Here is a 21,148-nt window from a genome sequence, read left to right on the forward strand (position 1 = left end):
ATCTTGGCAGCCTGGCCTTGGATTTCCTACGGGTCCCATTGTTCAGAGGAAGTCTCCGAGGCAGCTGGGCCCTTGTCCATTCAGAGTTTAAAGATAAAGCACCTGTGATTGTCTCTGCCAGACTCTCCCTGCCCTGCATTTTCTCTCCTCAGAACCCTGGTTCCCTGACAGGCTGTTCTATCTCCTCCGCAGGTTGTCTCAAGTGGCAGGATTGTTCTCAATGGACAGACTCAGGTGCCAGTTGGTCAAGATGAGAGTAAGTGGGAAAACCTAAGATGCACCTGAAATAAACTCCATGGAAATCATCACAATGGATCAGGCTATTGGGATATCTTAGTATGGTAGGCAGGCTCCTGCCATGCCAGGCTATAGACAATCTAGTCCAGTGTCCCACCTCCTGCCTTGGTCTATCTAATCTAGTATCCTTCCCATCACTGGAGGTTTTTAAGAACAGGTTGGACAAACACCTGTCAGGGATGGTCTAGGTTTAGTTGGTCCTGCCTTGGTGCAGGGGGATGGACTAAATGACCTCTTGATGTCCCTTCCCATCCTACATTTGTATGATTCCTTGACTGGCCCAGGGCAGATTCTTCATAGGGAGGGATAAAACGCACACACTACACCTGTTCAGTAGTCTACCATGAGAGAGGAAGGTTTCTTGACCCTGAGACAATGAGGGGTAAGTATATCCTGGGGGGTCAATTTTATCCTAGTGAATATCTCTGTTCTTATCCACATGTCACACTGTCTAGTGTGGCTCACAACCATGAGTGCCAACCGCAGGGCAGACTGCCAAAAAGCAGGGCAAACACACCAAAATGATAGTATGTTCTGTGATTAGATTTCACCAAGCTAGGGCTGACCCATGCCAAGCAGCATGGGGATCTCTTGCTTATGTTTAGGAATCTTTGCTTCTCTCAATCCAGAGAGCATAAAAAGACAGATTTCTCCTTGTCAGGGATTTTTATCCCCTTCGTCCCAGAATCCAAGTGATGGGATGAGTTCATGCACAGGTTTCCTCTCCCTGGAGGAAGTAAGGAATGGAATCAACAAGGTCTCTGTCCTTTGGCTCTACACAATCCCTCATTTGCCTTCAATGGGCCTTCCTGTGTGCAGGACAAGCAGTTTACCTTAATTAGTGCTTCTTTTCCTGTTTGGTGAGTGAGACAGAGTGCGACTCACCACTGCAGTGCCTCCAGCTGTCTGTCTGGTGAATTAGCTCTGCACCCTCTGCTGGTGGTGTCTCGCCCACTGTCACTTCTGTTCCTGGACCCATGTCACTCCCAGGACCGCAGCATCCTCTTCATGACACTGCCCTCCAGCTGTGTCATACTCCATGTTCCCCCGTTTCTGGGGGACCTGCAGTCCACTGTCCAGCCACTTCCTTCAGTGGCCCCAGCACCCTACCTGCTCTTGCATCAGGGCCTCAGTCTGCAGATCTGTGCAGCCTGCTAGGAGCTGCCTTTAGCTTCCTGGGTCTCTGCCTACAGTACTGCTTTGCCCAGGGTACTTGCTACCTTCTGCCTAAAAGGCAGTCAGTCCTCTTCCCTTTTCAAGCTCTAGGGAGTGACTAACCCTGCTTTGTTCTTCAGTCCTTCTTATACAGGCCCGCCCGTCCCTGATTGGCAGGGCCGGCTCCAGAGCCCAGTGGGGCAAGCACCCGCCTGGGGCGGCCCTTTCCCGGGGGGGCGGCAGGCTGGGCCGGCGGACCTGCCGCAGTCATGCCTGCGGGAGGTCCACCGGAGCCCCGGGAGCAGCGGACCTGCCGCAGGCATGACTGCGGAGGGGGTGCTCGGCCGGCGGCTCCAGTGGACCTCCCGCAGGCATGACTGCGGACGGTTCGCTGGTCCCGCGGCTCGGCTGGACCTCCCGCAGGCATGCCTGCGGCAGCTCAACCGGAGCCGCCGGACCAGCGAACCGCCCGCAGCTCGGAGGTCCAGCCGAGTCGCGCGACCAGCGGACCCTCCGCAGTCATGCCCGCGGGAGGTCCGCTGCTCCCGCGGCTCGGGGGTGCCTCCCGGGCATGACTGCTTGGGGCGGCCAAATTTGTAGAGCCGCCCCCTGCTGATTGGCTACTTTTATAAGCCCTTCTATGATTGGCTACCTCCTGCACGGCCTCCCTAGGGCTGCTTTAAACCCCCTTTCTGCCAGTGTGGGGCAGATGCCCCATCACAGTGAGTTACACAATTAGAGAGGTTTACAATGCAAACACTCAATATAACTGTATACCATGGAATACAGATTTTATAAGTAGGATTAATACATGCAGTGTTCTACAAGCATTCCGTAAAATCTAAACACAAAACCCATTCTTATAACACTAGTATCTATTTTAACGATACGATCCCACAGGTAAGCCAGACTAGTTTCCAGCTGTGCATTTGTCAGTGTTCAGTGAGACCCGTGGCCTTGGCATGAGTTGGCACTGGTCTGCCAATGTCACACCAGATGCAGGAACTATGAAATCCTGTGCCTCAATAACATCCAGCAACAGTAAGTTCCACACGTTTTTTTCTGTTTCACATGGATCTAAATAACCATTTCCTTCACTTCCTGCTCCCTCATACAGCACTGAAGGGCTCCTTCTCGTTGACTCTGCCCATCAGCTCTGAACTTGCACCCTCTGCCACGCTTTTGCTTTATGCCATATTCGCGGATGGAGAGGTGGCAGCTGATGTGGATGTGTTCACAGTCAGCAAGTGCTTCAAACACAAGGTGAGGGTCGCACAGGAGGTGGGGAAAATAGAATGTGTGGCAGAGGGGTGGTCTGGCTGGGATGACATACACTCGACAATCCCTGTGCCCTTCTGTCTGTGTTTCTAGCAGGCTCTTTCTCCCTTCCGCTCCCAGTCTCTCTCTCCCTCTCTGTCGTCTGTGGCTCACATACCCTCATTGTCTTGTGCCCTTCTTCCATTTGATAAACACATCCCGTCTCCTCCCATAGGTGACACTGGGCTTCTCGGCGGAGGAGGACCTCCCAGGGTCGAAGGTCAATCTGCACCTGAAGGCCGACCCTGGCTCCCTGTGCTCCGTCCGCACTGTGGACAAGAGCGTCCTGCTGAAGGATGATAAAGTCATGACACCAGAGAGTGTGAGTAAACCTGCTGTGTCCCAGCCACACCCTGGCCAAACTAACCCTGCAGGAGGTACCAGGCGAGAGAAGCACGCTGATGTACTGGAACAGGGCTGTCACACAAGGTGGGTGAACCCAGCCACCACCAGCTTCTCTGACCCCTTACATTATGCACAGGGCCGGCTCCAGGCACCAGCGGAGGAAGCACGTGCCTGGGGCGGCACATGCTAAGGTGTGGCATTCCGTCCATTCTTGGGGCAGCACAGTTCGGGTGGCTTTTTTTTGCTTAGGGCAGCAAAAATGGTAGAGCCGGCCCTAATTATGCACTGGTTGCCAGCAAACCTTTACCTCAGTCTGTCCTCTTGCCAGGCAGGTGGCTGATTCCTCCTTGTTCCTACAATGGCTGCTCCAGGGGCCACCCTTGGAATGAAGGCTGTGGGGGCGGAAGGCAGAGAGGTGGAAGGGGCAGCTTCACAGGAACAGTGGGAGCTCCCTCCAGGGAAGGTGTGGTTTGGCAGTGGGTTCGCTGCTGGTCCTCTGCTCGCCCTCCTGGTACCTCCTGCTATTTCACCTATGCCACTTTTCTCTACCCATCTGGGCTAATGGTTCAGTCAGGGGGCTAGGAGCCAGGACTCTTGGGTTCTAGTCCAAGTTCTGCCACTGACTTGCAGGGTGATCTTGGCCCTTAGGTAACTGGACCTCTCTGTGCCTCCGTTTCCCTTTCATCTGGCATGCAGAGTGTGAGACTTAATTCACTGATGTTCATATGCTTCTGTGAGACCCTTGTGTGAACAGCTTTGGAGACAGGCAAAGTATTATTATAGAGTAACAAAACTGTGCTACCTAGGACTTTCTTTGGCACTATGCTGCAGACTGTGGCTCCTCAAAACTTCATTCTGATAGCAGGGATAGAATTTAGATCTGCTCCAAAAGGTCTTGAGGGAAAGGAGAATCACCATAAGCTTTTAGCAGTATGGGGCTTATGATGCAAAAGTTTAGCTGCCCTGCTCCTTGCCAGTAGAAGGCTATGGTTCACACACACACACACTCTCTCTCTCTCTCTCTCTCTCTCTCTCTCTCTCTCTCTCTCTCTCTCTCTCTAACCAGTTCAGTACAGTAACCTCTGTTTTCCCATTCCAGGTGTACGAGCTGGGATCTGAAGACGATTATATGATTGGCGGCCGAGGATTTGTTTATCGCTTGGAAGACTTTGAGCCATATCCTTGTCTGCCCCCTGTCCTTCCCTTCCTCCCCACTCCCCGGAACAGACGCTCCTTGATGGGAGCTCCCTGGTATCAAAGCGAGGCTGATGTCTATAGTCTGTTTAAGGTGGGTATCTTCTTTGCTCCTGCACCAAACTTCTCCTAAGCCTGTATTGATCACTGCTATGGCGTATTGTACATACATCAGAGTTTGTAAGGAAAACCAGAATTGTGAGATTTGCTAACAATCCCCTGTGCTTAATTGTTCCCAAGACCCAGGGGCGGCTCTAGCAATTTCGCCGCCCCAAGCACGGCGGCACGCCGCAGGGGGCGCTCTGGTGGTCGCCGGTCCCGCGGCTCCGGTGGACCTCCTGCAGACATGCCTGCGGAGGGTCCGCTGGTCCCGCAGCTCCGGTGGAGCATCCACAGGCATGCCTGCGGGAGGTCCACCCGAGCCGCGGGACCAGCGAACCCTCCGCAGTCATGCCTGCGGGAGGTCCACCGGAGCCGCGGGACCAGCGGACCCTCCACAGGCATGCCTGCGGGAGGTCCACTGGAGCCGCCTGCCGCCCTCCTGGTGACCGGCGGAGCTCCCACCGCGGCATGCAGCCCCAAGCACGCACTTGGCGTGCTGGGGCCTGGAGCCGGCCCTGCCAAGACCAAATTAAGTTTGATGGGGGCCCAGGTGTGTTATAGTTTGGGGGTCCTTCTCTGCATATTCAATTCCTTACCTTTGCTGTTTTACCACCACTCAAAGCCAAACACTCTATTTTTAAATTACTGTGGTTATTTCAGTCCCGGTTTTGAAATGTGCTATACTAATTGTAAAGCTGAATGAAAATTAAAACAAACGAAACCATTTTAATTCCAGCACCTACTGATAGTAATACGCATGGTGATATATGGCGTTAGTTTGTGAATTCCCTATAGCAGTGGTATTCACTTACTTTTTCTGTAAGGCCGGATAAGGCTGTGTCCAAATCTTGGCGGTAAAAGGGTGCTCTCTAGGGCTTTTTAGTGAGCCTGCCACCAGACAGGGGTTGCAACCTTCCAAGAGTGGAGTGCCAGATTGTATTTATCAATCACAGAATAAAAGGTTAAGAGTGCTGATAGAAAATATTCCAACAACATATGGCAAACAAATCCACTGTCGTGCTATTAAACCAGCATGCTATTAATATTAATTCTGTTGAAACGATGACATTAAAATTAGAAGTTAAACTCAAAAGGAATGAACTGCCATCTAATTTCCCTTTCTCATTGCCTGAAATTTAACTGACGGTCGCTCACACCATCTTTTTTTCCTGGAAAAGTACAGTGCCGCACTCAGTCAAGTTAACCCATGAAAGCACATCACTGACTGATCACTTTATGTTGCATAAGGATCTGATGAAGTGTCTGATTAGAAGTGTACCACTAAATCGAAATGTATCAACCCAGTCTAACTCCAGTGTGTTTAAACGTAAATGAAAAGTCTCTAAGCTAAATATGTGGCACAACAGTAAACAGAGGGAAAATAAACTGAAGTGCATCTGCCCAGCCCCCATCAATTCAGTCCCCCAGGCCTCATCAGTTCTGCTCTGTAGCCCCTGCATTGGCTCAGCCCCCACATCAGTTCTGCCTCTCGCTTTCCCATTTGCCCAGCTCCTGTCAGCTGTGCCTCCCCCAGCCTCCCTCTGCTGCTTATGGGGTTCGTCACCCCTGCTATCCCAGGCTGGGTTGTGGGGGCTGAAGCAAGGTCCCCCTCTTACCCTTCCAAGTGGTGGGGACAGCTACAGTGGATCACAAACTGAATATGAGTCAATGATATGAAGCAGTTGCTAAAAAGGCTAATATCATGCTGGGGTGTATTAACAGCAGTGTTGTATGTGTCAAGGCTGATCCCCACTCTGGCACTTCGAGTGCAGAAGGTGGGGGCCCACAAGGATTAAAAAAATTAATACTGGCCACCCCAGGCTTGTATTAAATTCCCAAGGTTTAAGCTTTTCTTTGACCTTGGCTTGGTAAACACTGCCACCACTCAAATGCAAAAAAACCCCACCCTTGGACCCTGGAAGGAACACTTGGGCATTCCTCCCTGTGGGGTACACACAAGCCCTTTCACACCCCCTTCCGGGGAATAGCTGAGAAAGAAAACAAAGGAAATTAGGTGTGGCCACCAGCTAATCAAACAACATGTACAAACCTCTTAAGACACCAAAAATCCAATCCTGTTCTTAAAAAAGGTAAATTTTATTCAAAACAAAAAAGAAAGAAAATACATCTGGAACTTAGGCTGTTGCTAGATTTTAAAAGAGCAATTCCAAAAACTAATCACCCAAAATAGCTTCTTGGTGGTTCAGCTTAAAGGTTACAAGCAAACAAAAGCATCTGGGGTTAGCACAGAGGAGTCCATTAGCCATAAGAAATAAACAGAAATAACCCTAGTCATGTCTTTCTAAACATTCCTCATCTACTTGCACATTTGGAGTTCCAGATAAGTAGTTCTAGGTGTGATCTGATGATTTATGATCATACCTGGCTTAAAGCTGCTTCCAGCATTGCTGCTCTGTGTCTCCGCTCTCTGGAGCACAACCACAGACACAAAGGGAAAACTTCTTTCCCAATTTTAAAAAGTTCCAGCCTTCCCATTGGCTCTTTTGGTCAGGTGCCCTTTTCTTTACCTGGGGGACTTTGTTAACCCTTTACAGGTAAAGCAAGCAGAGAACAGCCACCAACAAGGTCTTTATAGCTAAGTGGCTGGCTGAGTGTTTATAAAAGGGAGCTCCCGCACCCCTTCATTTATCACAGTATGTAAGACACAAGAGGCAGTTGTGCCACTCTACTCAGCACTGCTGAGGCCTCAGCTGGAGTACTGTGTTCGATTGTGGGCACCAAACTTTAGGAAAGATATGGACAAACTGGAGGGAGCCCAGAGGAGAGCAACAAAAATGATAAAAGGTTTAGAAAGCCTGACCTGTGAGAAAAGGTTGAAAGACTTAGGCATTTATTCTAGGGATGAGAAGACTGAGGGGGAAACTGATCACAGTCTTCAAATATGTTAAGGACTGTTACAAACAAAATGGTGATCAGTTGTTCTCCATGCCCACTTAAGATAGGAAAAGAAGTAATGGGCTTTCTGCAGCAAGGGAGAAAAACTTCCTAACTGTCAGGGCCGGCTCCATGCACCAGCCTATCAAGCACGTGCATGGGTCGGCACCTTGGGAGGGGGCGGAGATCGAGGTTTGCTTTTGTTGTTTTTGGTTTGGCAAGGTGGCGCTCGGGAGGGGCGGGGACTTGGGCGGCGCGACGCGGCACTGGGGGGCAGGGACTTGGGGGGGTCAACGGTGCGCTGGGGGGCGGGGACTTAGGCGGCGCGATGCGGCACTTGGGGGGCGGGGACTTGGGTGGTGCGATGCGGCGCTCGGGGGGACGAGGACTTGGGTGGGCTGAAGCGACGCTCAGGGGAGCGGGGACTTGGGCGGTGTGACGCGCGAGGACTTGGGTGGGCTGAAGCGACACTCATGGGGGCGGGGACTTGGGCGGTGTGACGCGACGCGGCGCTGGGGGGGCAGGGACTTGGGTGGTGTGACGCGATGCTCGGGGAGGGGTTGGGCGGCGCTCTTTTTTTTTTGCTTGGGGTGGCAAAAATGTTAGAGCCGGCCCTGCTTCCAAGGGAGGTTGTGCATTATGGTATTCCCATCATTGGACTTTTTTAAGAATGGGTTAGACAAACACCTGTCAGGGATGATCTAGGTTTACTTGGTCCTGCCTCAGCACAGGGTGTTGGACTAGATGACCTTTCGAGGTCCCTTCCAGTCCTATTTTCTATGATTCTACGACTTCTGCAGCCTACGCTGCTGTGAGAGGTGAGGTTCTGAAGACGAGGAGAGAATTATGGGAATTGTGGTTTCGTTGCAAGCGATTCTCCTCCCAAATCTTGCTATGTTTTTCCAGTGAGGTGTGAATGGTCTTTTACAAAGGCAAAGTGCCCATTGCAGTAAATGAGTTTTGCAGGTGACTTTAGCAAAAGCAGAATCCCGCTCATGATACTGACTTATACCAAGGGCTTCACAGGACAGTCTAAGCTTTATAATACAGGAAATGCCTCTGGATTACGCTACCCAGAATCCTCGATAGCAAGAAAAAAACAAACAACCCAGGAATAATGATCTTTGGGGGAATGGTAGGGAAATGACCTTTCAAATCAAGGATTTTTCTCTGTATACAGGGACCCATAATGAATGACTGTGTACCAAATGGCAAGACTCTAACTCGTCAGGAACGTGTATACTCTACAGATGCTTATACCTTACATGAATGGTTACGGCACTTTTCAAAAGGTTATTACATAACTAGAGGAGTTGTGCACTAACTAGCCAGTTTTGTCACGTATAAAAGCGATTGTTACACATAAAGACTGACATTCATCCCTCCCGAAGGGTGTGCATTCAGCCCAACATTTCATCCTCTCCTGGGGTCAAACACTGGAGTCTTTATTCAAACCAATGGGCCACATGCTTAATTAAGACCCTATTCAGATAAGTTGCCAGTAACTTGCATGGGAGCTTTCCATGAGTTAGGACTGAGTAATAAATTGCATAAGAATCCTAGGGTCTGGCCTGGTGTTCCGATACTGCATGGTCCAACTTTTGAACAGATTTATAACATAGTAAAGTTGGTTCTGTTCATGAATTGTTTTTTAATAGATTTAGTGGAGCTGATTCTGAGCTCATTGTTATCAGGGTAAAACCTGGGTAATTCCACTGATTTAGGTAGAGCTGAACTTGGTTTACTCCCATGAGAGAGAAGAATCAGCTCCAATATTTATCACAAATTTATCTGCATTTTGTCACACATTTTCCTGGGCCTGACGGTGTGAAATTTGGATTCTATATGAACATACATAATTTTGCCACACTTTGGCTGCCACTGTCTCACTAATTAGAATATGTTGTGATGGTTTTTCTTTCATTGTTCCCCCTTCCCTCCAATTTTTTCATTCTCTCCATTTCTTACAGAAATTGAGAATGAAAATTTTAACCAACACCAAAGTGAAGAAGCCCGTTTCCTGTGAACGGCCAACCTTCGAGAGAAAAATCTTGCATGCTGACGGAATCCAGGACAGTGAGAATGGTGAGAACTGAACAATCTTCTGCTGACTTCCTGCCAGAATGTGTCTGGCTGAGGGAGGCTAATCCTCACCTGACACTCCCCTGTCTCCTCTCTGAACTTGCTGCCATCCTCTCTCCTGTTGCATCTTTTGTTCTATGCACAAAAAACATAATATGAAGGACTCATGGGGCAAAGAGGGGTCCAGCTAACTATGTTTATTAACTATGTACAACATGCAAGGCCAGCTACTGCAAGGCCATTGCTGCTCTGTGTGGGTTCTTGTGGCCCCTGAATCATACAACACAATGAACACTACCAGAAGTCTAACAACCTCCATCCAACACAAACAAGTGGAACCAATTACAACTACTCCACAGCACACAGAACACCACCTCTGGGAGAAACCGTGGCACCAGTACCCACCACATGAACTCTACCAGAACATCATCAATTTATCAAGACTGCTCTAAACTAGAGCTGAATTATCTGTTCTCCCTAAGGGACTGAACTTCTGCACCATCACAGAACCTGATACCATACTAACGTGGAGAATTCTTCTGCCAACTCCACCTCAAAGAATTCCTTCATAACAATGATGACACCACTCACAATTACCATGTCCCTTCCAACAATCACCAGAAAAAAAGAATCATCTGACAGGACACCACAGAGTGGACAAAACCATACTCTTGATCATGACATTGATTGCTCCAGGAAAAAAATGACTGTGAAGTACTTAGCAAACATCACATCCACCACAATGTCTCCACCATCAAGAGGACAGCTACACAGTATCAAGAGGACAGCTATACAGTATCTGAAATCTAACCACCAGATAGTGGCTGAACAGGCAAACAAAGAGGAAGCCATCATAGTCCTTAACCATGTTGGTTATTAGGGCCCTATCAAATTCACGGTCCATTTTGGTCAATTTCACAGTCATAGGATTTTTAAAATAATAAATTCCATGGTTTCAGATATTTAAATCTGAAATTTCATGGTGGTGTAGTTGTAGGGGTCCAGACCCAAAAAGGAGTTGGGAGGGGTCACAAGGTTATTGTGGGAAGGGGTTGCAGTACTGCTACCCTTACCTCTGCACTGCTGCTAGTGGCAATGCTGCCTTCAGAGCTGGGCAGCTGGAGAGCGGCAGCTGCTGGCTGAGATCCAGCTCTGAAGGCAGAGCTGTCACCAGCACAGCGCAGAAGTAAGGGTGGTATGGTCTCATATTGCCACTGTCACTTCTGTGCTGCTACTGATGGGATGCCGCCTTCAGAGCTGGGTGGCTGGAAAGGAGTGGCTGATGGCTGGGCTCTCAGCTCTGAAGGTGGTGCCCCACCAGCAGTAGTACAGAAGTAAGGGTGGCAATACCACCGTCCCTCTAAAATAACCTTCTGACCCTTCCTACAATTCCTTTTTGGGCTAGGAACTCCAATTTGAGAATTGCTGGTCTCTCCCACGAAATCTGTATAGTAAAGGGTAAAAGCACACAAAATACCAGATTTCACTGTGGGAGACCAGATTTAATGGTCCGTGATGCATTTTTCATGTCTGTGAATTTGGTGGAGCCCTATTGATTATGTTAACAAGGCCAACCAAGAACCCTCTGACACTATCTACTATTATGAACTCAAAGAAGACCTCACACCACAATTTATCCATGAATTTAAGGGTATCATTAAATCCTTCCCCAGACAACTCCAAGAGAAACTCTACAGACTCATCCCCATGAACCTCCTGCGGGGATGTTCTACATGCTTCCAAAGGTACACAAACAAGGGAACTGAGGCAGACCCATTATATGTGGCCACGGCACTCTTACTGATGGAATATCGTGACTCATAGAAACCACCCTCAAACCAGTGAAAGGACCACCTTCCTCCAGGACACAACCAACATCCTCCAGAAACTCTGCAACATTAACAACATCCCTCAAAACACCATCCTTGCCGCCACGGATGTCATCTCCCTACACACCAGCATAACAGACTACCTCAAATATTTACAGACAGCGGACACTGCTCAGATATGCACCCCAAACACATCTCCAAACTCATCCATTTCATCCTCCCCATAACAATTTTACATCCAACAACAAACACTTTGTCCAAACCATGCAAACAGCTGTGGGTACTAGAATGGCTCCCCAATATGCCAACCTTCTTGTAAACGACTTTGAAGAAGAATTTTTGACAAATGCACCATGATATATCTGAGATACATTGATGATATTTTCATCCTCTGGACAGACAACTTAAACTATCTTATAGATGTCCCCCAAAATTTCAACAACCACCATCTGTCCATTAAACTCTCTCTGAAACACTCCCATACCAGCAGCAACTTCCTGGACACCACGATCAGCTGCAACAATGGAACCCTACAGACAACTATATATTAAAAACCCATGTATCACCACATCTACCTTCATAAACCCAGAAGCCACCCCAAATACACCAAGAAATCTGTTATCTACAGCCACTACTCAGATACCACAGAATATGCTCCGAGGAGAAAGTTCAGGATATACACCTTAGCTTAGCACAATCAAAATCACCTTCACCAAACAAAGACACTCCACCAGAGAAGTAGATTGCATCATGGAATTGGTCAACCAAATACCCCAGGAGAACCTGCTTCAATACAGAATTAAAACCCCCTCTGACTACACAGCACACACCCTAATTATCACTTACCATCCCACACTGGAACCCATATGGGGTATCATCAAATTACAACCTATACTCAGTGGGGACTCCATGCTGAAAGAAATCTTTCATGAACCCTCTCTTCTGGCCTTCAAACAACTCCAAGCTCATCATTAGAAGCAAACTCCCCAAAGACCAGGACACAACAACTCAAAGCAAAACCAGACCCTGCCAGAACAACAGATGCAACACCTACAGACATAGCTCCACTGCTACAATGATCAATACTCCCCACATCACCTTTCAAGATCCATAGGTCCTACACATACCTATCACAACATATGGTGTACCTCCTCCAGTGCACTAAATGCCCCAATAACAACTATGTGGTTGAAACCAGACAATCACTAGGCTCTCGAATGAACTCACACAAGAAAATGATAAAAGACAAAAACACAAAGCGATCACTCCGTATCTGACCTCTCAGTCCTTGTCCTCAAAGGAAACCTGCACAGCACTTTCTGAAGAAGAGCCTGGGAGCTTAAATTCAAAACTTTGCTAGACAATAAAAATCATGGTCTTATTAAAGACACTGGATTTTTGGCTCATTACAGCAATCTGTAACCCACTAGCCCCCCTTTTTTGTCCTATGACTAGAGGGGTGTTAACAGGCCCTTCACGTTGAATGTTCCCTTAGAATATGTGCTGACTACTCCTGGTAAACCCTCTGTTCAACCCTGTATGTAGCTGTGACACTGAGTACCTTTCCCGGACCTGAAGAAGAGCTCTATGTAAGCTGGTCTCTCCCCAACAGAAGTTGGTCCAATAAAAGATATCACCTCACCCACCTTGTCTCTCTAAACTCTGTAAAGGAATACTCTATTCCTATATGCTACACCCTCAACACCCATCCTCAACCTGCTGGCTCCATGCTAGACTATGTGCTCCTGAGGGCTGATCTCCCACTGATGCCTTCTTTCTCTCCCTGAAGTCATTGTCCTAGTGTCAGACTGTCCAACTGAGGGGCTGATGCCCTCGCACACCCCTCTCCTCTGCGAGAACTTGATGTCCAAGTGCTGGGCTGTCTGTGACTGAGGGGCTAATCTCCCCCTGAAACACTCAACACAGTAGCCTGTACATCTTTACTGACCTGCCACTTTACTCCCCACAGTCATTCCCTTGCCTGTTCCTCAACCGCCTGATGGTGTGGCGCCAAGCCCCGAGAAGGAAGAAAAGACAAAACCACGGACAAATTTTCCAGAGACCTGGATCTGGGATCTGGTCCCTGTTGGGTGAGTGACCCCCCCCCCACAGATCCACCTAGGAAGAAAATCATGGAGCATGAAACCCTGTGCCATCTCCAGTGGGTGCTGCGCCTCACTTCGCAGTGCCTCATGATGGGATTCAAATACTCCTCCAGCACAAGGGCTGAGGAGAGCCTTTGCTGGAAAATCCCTATCTTCGTGATTTGTGCGGTCCCACTGTAGGGAGTGGAACCTTCTGTCTATACCCAGCGGGCCTCTCATGTTTCCCAAGCAATATATCATAGTCACACATACACAACAGTCACCCAAAATTTGACTGAAACATTTAGTCCCCTCTATGAGTCTTCAAAATTCATTTCCTCCCCCCCAGTCTCTGGTCCCGGTCTTTTATCTGGGGAGTTATGAAGAGAGCTATATGAAATAATTTGCATTAAAGAAACTGGTGCCCTAGAGATGAAAGGTTTTGTACCCAATTGCCCTATCTCCCTGAGTCAGCCAATACCCCAGAGCTGGCACTGGATGGAAACCAGTGCCCTAGAGGTGAGAGGCTCCATGCCCCATTCCCCAGTGCACTGGCTTCCCCAGTCTGGTTTGTGGTGGTGCTGAAGGATCTGCTGTCTCTATCCATTCTGCAGTGAGGAGGGGAAGGCATCTCTTCAGGCCACTGCTCCTGACACCATCACAGAGTGGCAAGCCAACATGTTCTGCGTTGCAGATAGTGGCTTTGGACTCTCACAGCCAGCCAAGTTCAGGGTCTTCCAACCCTTCTTTGTGGATGTGACACTGCCATACTCTGTGGTCCGGGAAGAGACCTTCACCCTGAATGCCAGCGTCTTCAACTACCTGAAGGACTGTATCCAGGTGAGTTCTCTCCACCCCACCCCACCCCACATGCCCTAGCAAGGACATACCCACTGCTCTTGGTCCAGAGACTGAGTACACTAGACTCTGAAGTGCCCCGGTCATGCACATCTGGTTCACACCATGTAGACTGATGTCTCATAGTACCAGAGGTTCCTTCATCCTTGGATAGCTGCCAGGTGCCCACAGTGGCGCTGGAACACTTTTTGGAGTGAGGGTGCGGAGCTGCACCCCTCTTACCCCGTCTGCACTCTCACCACCCCCTAGAGCTTGGGCCAGGAGCAGAGACGGGGTAAGGCGGCCAGGATCCTGCATGTGGGGCCAGTGGCTGGGACACCATGGCTGAGTGGGACCCTGGGCCAGCAGCGAGGCCCCAGGCATGGGGCTGGTGGCTGAGTGGGACCAGTGGCTAAGCAGGACCCAGGGCTGGCAGTGAGCCACCAGGCAGTAGCGGGGCCAGCAGACGGGACCCTGGGCAGCAGGGGTGCGGAGCTGGTGGCCGGGACCCTGGGCGGCAGGGGCATGAGGCCGGCAGCTGGGATCCCAGGTGCAAAACTTGGGGTGCTGCAGCCCCCCCGCACCCCTACTTCCCACACAGATGGGTGCCCAGTACTAACATGCTGCTCCTGTGTTTGTTCCCCTCCTGCTCAGGTGCACACCAGCCTGGCAGAGTCTCCTGAGTTCCAGGTGGAGTCTTGCTCAGACTGCCAATACACCAGCTGCCTCTGTGCCAATGAAGCCAAGACCTTCTCCTGGAATGTGACAGCCACCAAACTGGGTGAGGCAGTTGAGAGGGCAGTAGGGGCAGGGGGAAATTTGAATGTCCATCTGTCTGCCCATGTGTTTCTCTCGCCCCCTCCCCTTTGCCAGTCTTGGCTCTGAGCCCTCAGTGATGCTCTCCTGTCGCCTCCTCAGGCAAGGTGAATGTCACCGTGAGCTGCGAGGCACAGGAGTCACATGATCTGTGTGGCAATGAGATCGCCGTGACGCCCCCACGGGGACGGACCGACACGGTGATACGATCTCTGCTTGTCAAGGTCAGTCAGGCTTGAAAGGCAACAGGAGGGTCTGGCCCTGGGACAGCAGGGTCAGAGAGGGAAGTGGGGCTGCAGGGGGACATCAGCCCCTCAAGCACAGATAGACCAGCACCAGGACAGCAGGGCCGGGAGGGGAAACAAGATGGTAGGGTGAGATTAGTTCTCCTTGGGCAAAGACACAGTGGCACTCAGGCAGTGGGGTTACGGAGGGGAAATGAGGTATCAGGGGGTGAGTAGCCGCCCTCAGGCACAGACAGGCTGGCATTGGGACAGCGGTTTGCCTTTCTGTCATCTCCTTTCAGACTCACACTCTTTTTCCTTCCATAGCCGGGTGGTGTTCTTGAAGAGAAGTCTCACAATGTCTTCCTGTGTGCTACAGGTATGAATGGACTAGTCCCCTGATTGCTTTGGCTTGTAATGGAGGCTTCTATGTTATTTCTGGGCCCCAAATAGTGGAGGCAACTGTTCAGAAAGTAAGCACCGTGAGCACCATCCCCTTTCGAGAGACAGGCGCTCTCAGGCATGAGTACCATGCCCATGCCGCGGTTACACTCCACGCTGACTCCGTGCTGTGAGGAGCAGCTCCCCAGGGTGAGAAGTGCATGCTGTTTGTATGCGCAGGTCATGTTGCCAGGACCTTCAGTATCTCGTTTGGGGTCTTCCTTCTTCACACTCTCTGAGTGGTGCCTCCTCCTGCTGTCTTGGGCCCTTGATTACCACTTTCCCCAATCTCCCACATTGTTAATTTTTGGGTTTTGTCTCTCTCAGAGGACCCAGTTACTGATGAAGTTTCCCTGAAGCTGCCAGAAGGAGTCTTGGAAGGATCAGGCCGAGCCACTGTCTCTGTCATTGGTGAAGACCCTTTCCCTATTCCCTTGCTCTTGGGGGAAGATATCATGCAGCATCTGGCACTAATGCTGCACCAACCTCAGGCCTCCATCAGACATGGCTGAAGCTTATAGCTCCTGAAAGCTATATCAAAAACTAGAATCCTTTTCTGGAGCCACTGCCCTCCCGGAAGAACTATCCAGAACGAAAAGGACCCCAAACGGTTAGACTGGGAAAGGCAGTCTTTTGGGGAGACCATGCCACGGATCTCAACATTAGGAAAGATTTCTTGAAACCGAGCCTGAGAATTCCACCCTTTGCACAAATTTCATCCCAGTTTCAGTCTCTGGCAATCCCTGCCACAAATAAATCCTCTCTCTCTCTCCTCGGCATTGCCACCCTGCAGATAACTGTAGAGGGTTTTCATCTCCTCACTCCCCTTAGTTATTGCTTAGCCAAAGGAAACAGACTTAGTTCTTTTAGTATCTCCTTATACATAATCCCTCAAACCCCATAATCAGTGTATTTCTTTCTCCGGGGGCTGCTCTAGTGTGGGTTCATGGGTTCAACTGCACCCACAGAAATCATGAAAACCAGGGTGGGAAAACAGGCAAACATACACTTCTCCTGGCCTGGTCTGGAGTGCGGGTCCTGGAGTGTGGTGTGGTTTTGAGAGCCACACTCACCCGGCAGTGGTAGCTCCTGTCCCACGAAGCTTGGTCCACTCCCAGGTCACGACGCCCCGAGCAGAGAGCTGGGCAAAGCCCCATGGAACAGGAGTTGCTGCTGTGAGGGGAGCGCAGGGCTGGCTCGTGCTCCAGCCCTGCTCCCTCCAGGGACCTCCCCTCTGCACCAGGCTGGGATTAGGATTGGGGTGCCAGGGTGGCATGTGCTGCTGCAGGTGTTCAGTGCCCCACAGCAGTTCAGTATAGTGCATCCCCTGAATCAGGAGGCTACATCCACCCCTGCTTTTCACTGAATTCCCTGCAGAGTATTGGTGTATTACTAGTGCTGTGGGCCCAGATCCTCAAAGGTATTTAGACCCCTAACTTGCTTCAAAATCAATGGAAGTTGGGAGAACCGAATACCTCTGAGGACCTAGGCCGTGGTGTCCAGAGCTAAACTCAGTATACCAGGGAAGAGCCACACCAGGTCCATAGAGAGAGCGATTATCAACTCTCTGTTCCGTGATGTGATGTCAGGGCATATCCAGATTCCCTTCATGGTTTAGAAGCGTTAGGAACAACACTGGATGATAGAGCTGCTCTCACGTGTTTTCTCTCCATCCTCAACTTCCAGGGGATATCATGGGCGCAGCCTTACAGAACTTACACCAGCTACTTCGTTTGCCCTTTGGCTGCGGTGAACAGAACATGGTCTTGTTTGCTCCAAACATCTTTGTACTCCAATACTTGGAGAAGACAAAACAGGATACCCCAGAGATCAGAAACAAGGCACTAGGATTCATGAAGACCGGTAAGCAGTGCCCTTCTCTCTCCTCCTCTGGTATAAGGAAGATGCTCTACATCATGGCTGAGGGGCATTGGCAGAGCTGTGTGAGGAGCCCAGGACTGGAATAGCATGGAGCTGCAGCAGGGCAGGACTGAGGGGCATTGGGAGAACTGTGAGGATCTGTTCCATAACAAGATGCCACAAGGAATAAGCCTCATGGAAGGAAAGACCATGCTTTAACAAACAGCACTTATACAGAATGATAACTCCTCTATAGTTAAAATTAAGACCAGCTTTCTGCTTAAAGCTTGACTGTGCTAAGTGCTCTAAAATCCATACAGTTATGCAGACTGCCTTGAAAACTGGTGTACCTCATGGGGATTTGGTGTAAGGTCAGTGATCCAAATTTGGGGCCATTTGACGAAGGGGTTCCTGAGATACAGCTACCAGAATAAAACCAGCCCTTCTGAAAATTCACATGTTCTGGCAACATTTTTTTGCTCACAGTTAGAGCTCAAACCAGGGCTTAGATCACTGCACCAGGGTCTCCCACACACGAGGGTTATCCCAGCAGTGCATGGTACCTACCAGCCCTTTGGAGGAAATAAGATTTAAATGCGTTTTGAAAAAGAATTTGCTTCTCCAGTGGGATGTGCTAAGGCTCAGGCACCTGTTCAAGCTGCCAGGATCTGATAGGGAACGAGATGCTCTCTGTAGGTGTGGGGCAATCCTGCGGAATTCACCTCCTGGCTATAATTCAGGGGGTGCTGCAAGTCCTCAGAATTGAGAGACCATCACATTCCTCCTGTCTCCCCAGGTTACCAGCACCAGCTGCTCTACAAACATGACAATGGCTCCTACAGTGCCTTTGGGAAGCATGATGCCAACGGCAACACCTGGTGAGTGAGCAGAACTGGGGCCACCCAGCCACGCCTATGGCCAGGAGTATGAATGGTATGAGCCTTCCTGCTTCTGAGGCCAATAGATACAAAGATCCTTTCTCCTCTGCTCTCTGTTTGCAGGCTGACAGCTTTTGTGGCCCGGTCCTTTGGCCAGGCCAGCCCCTACCTGTACATCGATGAGCAGCACATACAGGATGCTGTCCGCTGGCTGGGACAGAACCAGCTGCCCAACGGCTGCTTCCGGAGTGTGGGGAAGCTCTTCAACAATGCCCTGAAGGTATGGACAGTGGAGGAGTGGGAGAAACCCTAGTAGTGAGGAGGAGAGCTGGGTACCCGGCAGCTCCCACAGAACAGCTCTCTGCTCCCACTTGCCACAGGGAAGCACTCTCCCACCACACTGCTAGCTAGAATGAACTGTAATTGAAACGAGTGTGTTATAACATCAGTGTCCTCTCTCTTGCTGATTTGATCTCCTCTGGACCGCCTCAGGGGATTGCCTCTGAATCTGAAAAGTGACTATCAGAACGGCACCCTGGGGTGCCATGTTCATTGTCTCTGGGAGAATCCACATCAAATGGGCTCTGTTTATAAAATGCAGATACTATTTTCTAACTAATGCCCCAGAAAGCCCACTTTAGGCTCGAAGAGTCAGTCTGGGCTCTTTTCTTCTCTCACATCATCACCGGCCATAAAGGTTCTGCAGAGCACGTTACATTCTCATTGACACCTGTGCAGCCCCTTTTCGTTAAGTTTGCCTGGCTGTAAATGATAGAGACTCAGAAAACCATTCTGCTGATGACACACAGGCAGGAATAGAGCCCAGCGCTCTCTCTGGGCTATGCTAGCTCTACAGGGCTATTCTGACTGAGGACACACAGGAAGCCAGTCGAAGAAGGGGCCATTTTTACATGGTCACTTTTCAGAATAGAACCGCACTTGTAGTAGAACAACTGACTGCAGATTGGTGGAGGGAAGCAGCAAATAAGCCTTGTGCAAAGTGAGATTTTCCTCCCTGAGGCTGTATTTCCTGAGCCTTAAACCTGGGTTTTACTCTCGGTTACTCCTGGGTGAGTGTGGAGCCCTGCATTGATGTTAATGGAGTGAGTTACTGCAGATTTGTGCCGGTCTCACTGATCGGAGAATCTAGTCTTTACTGTGCGCAGCTTGTAACAAAAGATTTGAAAGTTTTTTCTAATCAGCTAGAATTCCTTGAGTCTGTCAAAGAGAAAAGGCCCAGCTCAGGCTCCAAGCCAGCTTTCTGTCAATGAGATGGGGAGCTCCACTCTCCCTCTCTGAGTACCGTGGAGCTGTAACTGTCACATTCCCTGGCTCTCCTCTGAATGCCAGATTGGCCCTGCAGGCTCAGCCCTGCCTTGCTCCTTTACCCTTGGAGATACCTGAGTGAGAAGTTCCCTGTCTGGTAGTTCAGGTAGTGTGGCTGCACCCAGCCACAAAGAGATCTAAATCTCCAATCTCCTTTCTCCATACGTCCCCAAGAGGAAGCAGAAACTCCTGTAAGGCATAAATTGCTGTGATGCTTCCTGGAGTATACAGAGTTGTGAAGCATCTCTCTACTACCTGCCCTTAGCATGAGGAAGCCTTGTCTGTGCCTGCCATTGGTCAGCTCCCAGCTCCACTGGCAACACAAGAATTCCGCTTTAGGCTTCGCAGGGCTCACTGTCACACTACAGGTTGGCGATAGGCACACAGTAGCCCACCGAGCATCGCCCTGGAGTGTCCAGCCCCTGGTCCACTGGGCACACAGAATTCACAGAGACATTGCTTCCAAAGAAGCAGTATGCTCCAGCTTACCAGTTCCACCTCAGATGTCCGCTCCACTTAACACACAGCACTTAGACATGTTTACAGTGAAAACGAGGGAAAGTTTATTTAATGAAGAGAAGAGACTGGACTGACAGCAAGCAGGAGTACTGGAAATACAAGGTTATATCTAAAATAAAATCATAACACCCATTTGAGAATCTAGGCTTGACTGACAACTCTTACAGAGCAATGATCGACCCCAAAGTCCTTCCAGCATTTTTCAGCCAGGCTCGGCTGGGATCTTCCATTCATGAGACAAGTCATGCTGCCAGTTCGCCTCCTAGGTGAAAGATGCCAGGTGTACCTCTGCACCCCCAGTTATCCTCAAAGAATTCATTGCCTTTACCGATGAACAGGATGCTCCCCACCCCCCCAAACTGGTTGTTTCTTCCTGTATGTTCCTTTCTTGTTGATTGCACAATCTATTGATTAGCATTTGGCTCAGTCTGTAGATTGGCCTCAACTGCGACGCGGACAATACATTCTATACATATATTTTGACAGAGAGATAAGCGTCCTTTACCTCCTGCCTAACAGGAACCTGTCTGTTACTTTCTGGTGACCAGCCCTAAGTCACAGACTTTAAAAACATAATTTTCAGTGTACATACACATAATTCCTTAAATATTATCCATGCATACATTTTGTAACGATTATGTCAACCAGTGGGTTACTGACTTGCAGAAGAGCATGCACCCCCTTATCTGCACAGTGAGACAAGTCGCGCTGTTCACAGTGAGAATGATGACCACTGGTTTGCTGGCTTTCAGCAGGAACCTTACATATCACCATTGTTGAACTATTCAGTAGATATCAGACCCAGGGGATCCCTGTAACTCTTATGCATCCCTTATGCCCTCTGCCAGTTGGCACCAAGGGGTCCTTGGGTCACTCAGGCTCAATTCACCTGAGATGACATCTCTGAGCTGGAGGTGAATGAGGAAGGATAGATGACTGAGGCTAAA

General features: G+C 49.7%; 1 protein-coding gene across 1 annotated transcript in view; it reads left to right on the plus strand.

The window, feature by feature from the left end:
* LOC123355555 (alpha-2-macroglobulin-like protein 1) overlaps positions 1–21,148 on the plus strand; it is a 51,088-nt gene that overhangs the window by 17,551 nt on the left and 12,389 nt on the right. The window contains exons 14-27 of the mRNA XM_044998161.1: positions 193–256; positions 2,570–2,715; positions 2,945–3,091; positions 4,214–4,402; positions 9,276–9,390; positions 13,186–13,306; positions 13,915–14,140; positions 14,792–14,918; positions 15,056–15,177; positions 15,505–15,556; positions 15,946–16,029; positions 17,305–17,481; positions 18,275–18,356; positions 18,480–18,636. Coding sequence (XP_044854096.1) covers positions 193–256; positions 2,570–2,715; positions 2,945–3,091; positions 4,214–4,402; positions 9,276–9,390; positions 13,186–13,306; positions 13,915–14,140; positions 14,792–14,918; positions 15,056–15,177; positions 15,505–15,556; positions 15,946–16,029; positions 17,305–17,481; positions 18,275–18,356; positions 18,480–18,636 — 1,809 coding nt within the window. The remainder of the gene's footprint in view (positions 1–192; positions 257–2,569; positions 2,716–2,944; positions 3,092–4,213; positions 4,403–9,275; positions 9,391–13,185; positions 13,307–13,914; positions 14,141–14,791; positions 14,919–15,055; positions 15,178–15,504; positions 15,557–15,945; positions 16,030–17,304; positions 17,482–18,274; positions 18,357–18,479; positions 18,637–21,148) is intronic.

The sequence above is a fragment of the Mauremys mutica genome, chromosome 1 (assembly GCF_020497125.1).
Source record: "Mauremys mutica isolate MM-2020 ecotype Southern chromosome 1, ASM2049712v1, whole genome shotgun sequence".
Taxonomy (NCBI): Eukaryota; Metazoa; Chordata; order Testudines; family Geoemydidae; genus Mauremys; species Mauremys mutica.